The sequence below is a fragment of the Geospiza fortis genome, unplaced genomic scaffold (assembly GCF_000277835.1).
Source record: "Geospiza fortis unplaced genomic scaffold, GeoFor_1.0 scaffold43, whole genome shotgun sequence".
Taxonomy (NCBI): domain Eukaryota; kingdom Metazoa; phylum Chordata; class Aves; order Passeriformes; family Thraupidae; genus Geospiza; species Geospiza fortis.
The window spans coordinates 1,965,309-1,971,086 of record NW_005054431.1 but is presented as its reverse complement, the minus strand read 5'-3'; the positions used below and the strand labels follow the sequence as shown (position 1 = coordinate 1,971,086).

The 5,778-nt window shown below is 46.2% G+C and overlaps 1 protein-coding gene across 1 annotated transcript in view; it reads left to right on the top strand.

Annotated features, from left to right (window-relative positions):
* The first annotated feature begins 996 nt into the window (after positions 1-996).
* FAM151B (family with sequence similarity 151 member B) overlaps positions 997-5,778 on the top strand; it is a 7,946-nt gene continuing 3,164 nt past the window's right edge. The window contains exons 1-3 of the mRNA XM_031061923.1: positions 997-1,244; positions 3,914-4,133; positions 5,633-5,752. Of these exons, the coding sequence (XP_030917783.1) occupies positions 1,008-1,244; positions 3,914-4,133; positions 5,633-5,752 (577 nt within the window). The 5' untranslated portion in view covers positions 997-1,007. The remainder of the gene's footprint in view (positions 1,245-3,913; positions 4,134-5,632; positions 5,753-5,778) is intronic.

The following is a 5,778-nucleotide window of genomic DNA, read 5'->3' as shown; positions in this document are numbered from 1 at the left end:
TAATATAGTTTAATAAAGCAATTGTTCAGCATTCTGAATCACAGAGTCAAATACCAATCATTCCCTGCAGCGTGGGCACCCTGAATTCCATACTAACCCATGTCCCCAGGTGCCACATCCACAGGGTTTTTAAATCCCTTCAGGGATGATGACTCCATCACTGCCCCAGACAACCTGTTCCAATGTTTTACAGCGTTTTCAGTGAAGGAAATTTCCCATTATCCCATCAAAACCCACCCTGGCCCAGCCTGAGGCCGTTCCCTCTCCTCCTGTCCCTGTTCCCTGGGCTAAAATCCCAAATCCCCCCTTTGTCCTCTCAGGGAAAGGTTGTGCAGAGCCAGAAGGGCCCTGGTGCACCAGCCTGGGCAGCAGAGAATTGTATGTAAGCCTATGTGAATATTTGACAAGCACCTACTTGTGTAAATATATATATTATATCCTTTATCCTGAATACCATCGCTGTATTTCAGCCGTCACTGTGTGTAGTGGGCTCTCTGCAGAGCTGGTAGCACTGCCCAGATTCCTTACATAAAGCTGTTTTGAAGAGCCTGAGCACTCCTGAGACTCCTCTTTGCCTGTCGTGTGTGTGAGCTAACATTTTCCTTGTCGGTTTTGGCAATGAGTTAAGGGGAGTGCTCATTCTCTGCCAGTATTAAATCCTGCACTCATCTCTCCTCTCTCAGGAACCCTATTTACAGAGGAAAAGATCCGAAATTTAGCAGCAGTGGATTCACATGTTGGATGTCCGTTTATCTGTTCCCACGAAGAAAAAAGCCGCACGTGGTTGCTTGGCCAAATGCCCCCTCAAACATCAATTTTCACTTGGCTGGAGGCTTGCAAAGAGTTTAGTGGCTGGGAACCCCCCAGAATGGCATCTTTTGTGTCACAGAGAGCAGCTCCCGCTGGAGTGAGGGTGCAGGGCTGGTGTGGGCAGACTTGCTGGGTCATTGTTGCCCTGGAGCACTGAAAGCTGAGGTGTGATTTCTCAACCCCCAGGCGATGTGCACATGGTGGAGGTGGATGTTGTCCTCCGGGGAGGGGACAGGGACCCCATCCTGGCCCACCCCCCGGACACTGACAGCGACATCACCCTGCAGGAGTGGCTGGCACAGATGGGCAGCACCAACAAAGGCATCAAGCTCGACTTCAAGAGGTACCTCAGCACAAAGATTGTTGTGTTGTTTGCGTTCTTACCTGTTACAATTCTACAGCTGGTTGTCGACCAAACTCCTCCTTATTGTGCAGTGTAGCATTCTGAAGTGTGACTGTGTTCGCAGGGGTCTTGTGCTGAAGGAAGAGACGAGGATCTGACTCCATGCATCAGAAGGCTTGATTTATTATTTTATGATACATATTACATTAAAACTATACTAAAAGAATAGAAGAAAAGGTTTCATCTCGGAAGGCTAGCTAAGCTAAGAATAGAAAGGAAAGGAATGATGACAAGGGCAGCTGTCTCGGCCTCTCTCTCCGAGCCAGCTGACTGTGATTGGCCATTAATTAGAAACAACCACGTGAGACCAATCACAGATGCACCTGTTGCATTCCACAGCAGCAGATAATCAATGTTTGCATTTTGTTCCTGAGGCCTCTCAGCTTCTCAGGAGGCAAAATCCTAAGGAAGGGATTTTCCATAAAAGATGTCTGCGACACTGAGGCATAATCCGTGTGGAAACATAGTCCATAATTCCCAAAGCATGGCAAGAACAAAACCTTTGAAAGAGTTTTGAACTACAAGTAGTGATATTTTTTTTACTCAGTGAGTTAGGTGCTGTGAGCAGAACTTTCCAATCGGGCAGGTGAAACCCTGGTGCCTCTCTGGAAGGCTCCTTTCTCTGCCCTTGCTAACTAAGCATTCAGAGGTTCAATCACAGTTTGAGCCATTAGCTGTTTCGTTTCTCGGAGGGCAAACACACCTGAAAGCCCCAGGAGATTGCCTGGGAAGAGTTTGAAATGGGCTGTGATTTCCAGACGTGCATCCCTTCAGCTCCTCTTGCTTTGTCTCAGTTTCCGTGTGCTCAGTCTGTTTTGGCAGCAAATTGCAAGGAGCTTCATCAGTGCTTAAGTACTCCATAGAAATGCAGAAACCCCCCACGAGATAGTTGTAAAATGTGATTTTTGCCTGTGGTTCTGTGTTACACAGTCACGGTTTTCATGTGAAAGTTCATGAAAGTAAAAAGCGTGGGCAGGCTAAATCCTTTTATTGTCACAGGATCTGTGTGTGTCCTTCTGGGCAGAGAAGGGGAAAAACAGCAGTAGCCATTTGTTTGTGAGTTTTGGTGAAGTTGCTCCTCCATGTTAATTATTGTTTAAATTAATTTTAAACTATCTTCCTTTCATTTTTTTTCCACAAGGAGTTTACAGCCAAGTAGAGTGATTCAAGAAAACTTTTAAGAGTACATGGCATTATAAAAGAATTATTGTATAAAAACATTTATAAGTACATCACGCAGTGCAGATAGAGTCAAATAAGTGATAACAGAATTTGATGTTCCTTTGCATAATAGTTAATTGTATGCCATTGGTGAAGTTTTGCAGATTATTTCAATTATGCTTTAAAAAGTACTTTTTATATCTCTGCTCTATCAGCCCGATTGACCACATAATTACATTTCCTGCTGGCTTTGGCTACTGAAATTAATGTATTCTGCAAAAGGTCTTCAGTGTCCCGCTTCAGAAATGTCAAAGTCATTTCACATTAAGTCAGCTCTAAGTCTGAGTTTTCTAAATGCTCTGCAACAAAACCAGTGCTCTGGGATTTGCAGGTTTTTGGGAGTGGATTTTTTTGTTGTTGTCGTTTTGCTTTTTTTTTTTTTTTCTTCTTTCTTTTTTTCCCCAGTGTTGCCATTTTGCTTTGTGCTTTTTTTTTCTCACTGCATTACCTTACACTTTGCAGTACAAGGGGAAGCATTCCTCTGGCCCTGACAGTCCCGTGCGTATGTGAGGATATCAGCTGTCCTGGCCGCAGACTATGTGAGAAATGCTGCAGCCCACACCTTAGCACCATCACTGGCTTTTCTCCTAGAGAGCCTGAGCTCAGCTCAGTGAGTGGAATTCCTGCTTCTGTGCAGCCTTCCCAACAGCACGGAAGGCAAAATACACAGAGTGACTCTACAGAGGAAACAAGACAAGCAGCTCAGGGGACTGAACTAACCTAATTCCAGAACTCTGCCCATGGTGATTTTAAATTCCTCGATGTTACACATGCATTAATTAATGGGCTGTGACAGAAAGATTTTTTTCTTGGTGTTCATTTCTTTTCCGCACTGTTCCCCATCTCTTTTCCTTCCACAGTGCTTTGAAAGTTTTGGTAGGCTAGAAGTAGGAAAAAGCTAGTTGTGCTTTTTCTTGTGGCTGGACAGGACAGTAGGAATATGTGAGCATAGGTTTTGTTAAATGCTCACAGGGTGTCTGTACTGTTTCCTCAAGTGATGCCAGCTCATATGTAACTATTCAATAATTATCTGTCAGATGATCACTGGACAGGCAGGCTTGTGTGTGCTGCCACATTTTGGAACTCTGGGACAAACTACAACCAGGCATTAAATGTTCAAGTGGGTGCCTTTTCTCTCTTTTAGTTGCCTTAAATTGGTCTGTGTTGGGCTTTTTAGTCTCCTAGTAGGGGTGCATCACCTTGCATGGATCTGAAGGTAGCTTTGAGTCTGGGTTTGACATAGTGATAAAATCTTTGCCACTTTGAGTGTGGTTAAGGTAGGGAGAGGTGGCTTTCCCTCTTTGGGCTGGATTTACAGCATTCGTGGCTGATGCAGCGCAAGTGCTAGAGACTGCAGTGGGTTCCTTTGTTAAAACCCTTCTCCGGCCTGAGGTGAGGAGGTGACAAGGTCAGGGGTTGTGAGGTGAGGCCAGGAAGTGCTGGCAGCAGGGGTGGCACTCGGGGGTTTTACTCCTGCAGGGGCAGTCAGGGGATGGCAGCGGGCGCTGGGTGCGCCCTGCCCGGCGCGGAGGCTGCCAGTGCCTGGACAGACCCGTGTGGCTGAACGGGGACATCCTGCCGGGGCCCTGCGGGAGCTGCGCGCCGCTGGACGCCCGCGCCTTCCTGGGCGCTGTCACCTCCTCCTGCCCCGATGCCACCCTGTCCCTGGGCTGGACCGGGGCCTGCCACCGCGGGCAAGGTAAGGGCAGGGCTCCTTTGCGTCCTTTGCTGCAGCTGGCAGCAGCCCCAGGTCGTGTCCTGGCTGGGAACTGCAGCGATTGTGGGACCCTGTCCTGTGCTGCGGTGTTGGACAGAGCGCTGTGCGGCAGTGGCACCACAGATGGGTGAAGATCGCATCTTTTTGTTCCTAAAATAAGTTGGTTTGTGCTTCAGCTCCTTCTCACCTGCTGAGCACCTCTGAGGGACAAACTCCTTAGCCTCTGTTTCAGGGAGGGCTGTCCCTGAAGCCTGGGAGCATTGATCTGGTGGTCGGAGCCCTGGCATGCGTCCTGAGGAAAAACAGATCAGCTGAAAATGTGGAATTTTATCTCGGCTTTTTTTGATCACTGAAATCAAATTGTGGGTCAGCCTTATACCTAACATTTAATTTCTCTTGGAAACTTGAATTTTTGCAGTAAACTTCCCAATTTTCATTAATATAGGGTCTTTTTCACAGGCTTCCTCTTGCAATTCTCGTTATGAGAAGCAGAGTCCCCTCCAGTATTGTCTGGGGCCGCCATGTCAGGGTTATACACTACTCCCATTGCTACTTACTCATTAGCAAGATTTAGTATTTTGTTGTATGATATACTGCAGTGTTATTAAAGTGTTCAGTGGTTTCTCACAGGTATTTTAAGTGCAGGAAAAAATTACTGGAAAATGCATTAGAAATACTGGGCAACCCGTGAAAACAAATTTCATTTTATCTCCATTCCAAATTTCAGTTTATGGAAATACTAAGTGAGGTTCTACTATAAAACTTAAGAAAACCAGCTCATTTGAGTGATTTCATCTAGACGTTGCTGCTTGCCCCAGAAAACTTTTTTTAATATTTAGTGCATTTTTACTCTTTTAGTCACTACGTTCTGTCTGAGTAATCGAGGAAAAAGTTATTAACTATTGTCATAGGATTTTCATAGCCTGTAGAAACAAAAGAACAGGTAAATATAACTTGAAATAGCTCCAGTCCTTATAAAAACCCCAGGACAGGCACTTTCAGTATTTTAGATTGTTGATTGTAGCATTTTTAGGCACAGAATATTTTTGTCTATGTGTGTTGATTTATGTACATCTTCATTCCTAGGATTAACTTAAGTTTTTGTCCTAATTTTTTCTTAATGCTTTTATTTTTAAAGGGTCCCTGACAATGTTAAACTAGGCCATATTGAAGTCAGTGGCAGCAGAGTTTTTTAGAGAAAGGGCAAAGATACCTTAAAAATGCCACGTTCTGTAGCTGTATGTAAAGTAAGTAAGCGTGTATGTAAAGTACGGGAAATAAAGGTTTTCACAGCAAGTTCATTTTCCGTGTAGATATTGCATTTATTGCATTTTTCCTCTGGGACATTTCCTGCTCAGAGCCACGCAGCAGTTTCGGGGTGGGATTGTGTAGTTTTCAGGAACGCTGGATGTGCAGGTTTTGGGCTGTGTCTGTCCCCAGGGGCGGTGTGAGCTCTGAGTGCCCTCGCTGTGTGTCCCCAGGCTACGAGTGGCCCGTGGTGCAGGAGATGTGGCGGCTGTGCCAGGCGCTGTCCCAGCCGGTGACGTTTGCGGTCAGGGCTGCGCTGGTGCCCAGCTCCCTCCCGCAGCTGCAGTGGCTGGGGGGGCCGGGCGCCCCGGCCGAGCCC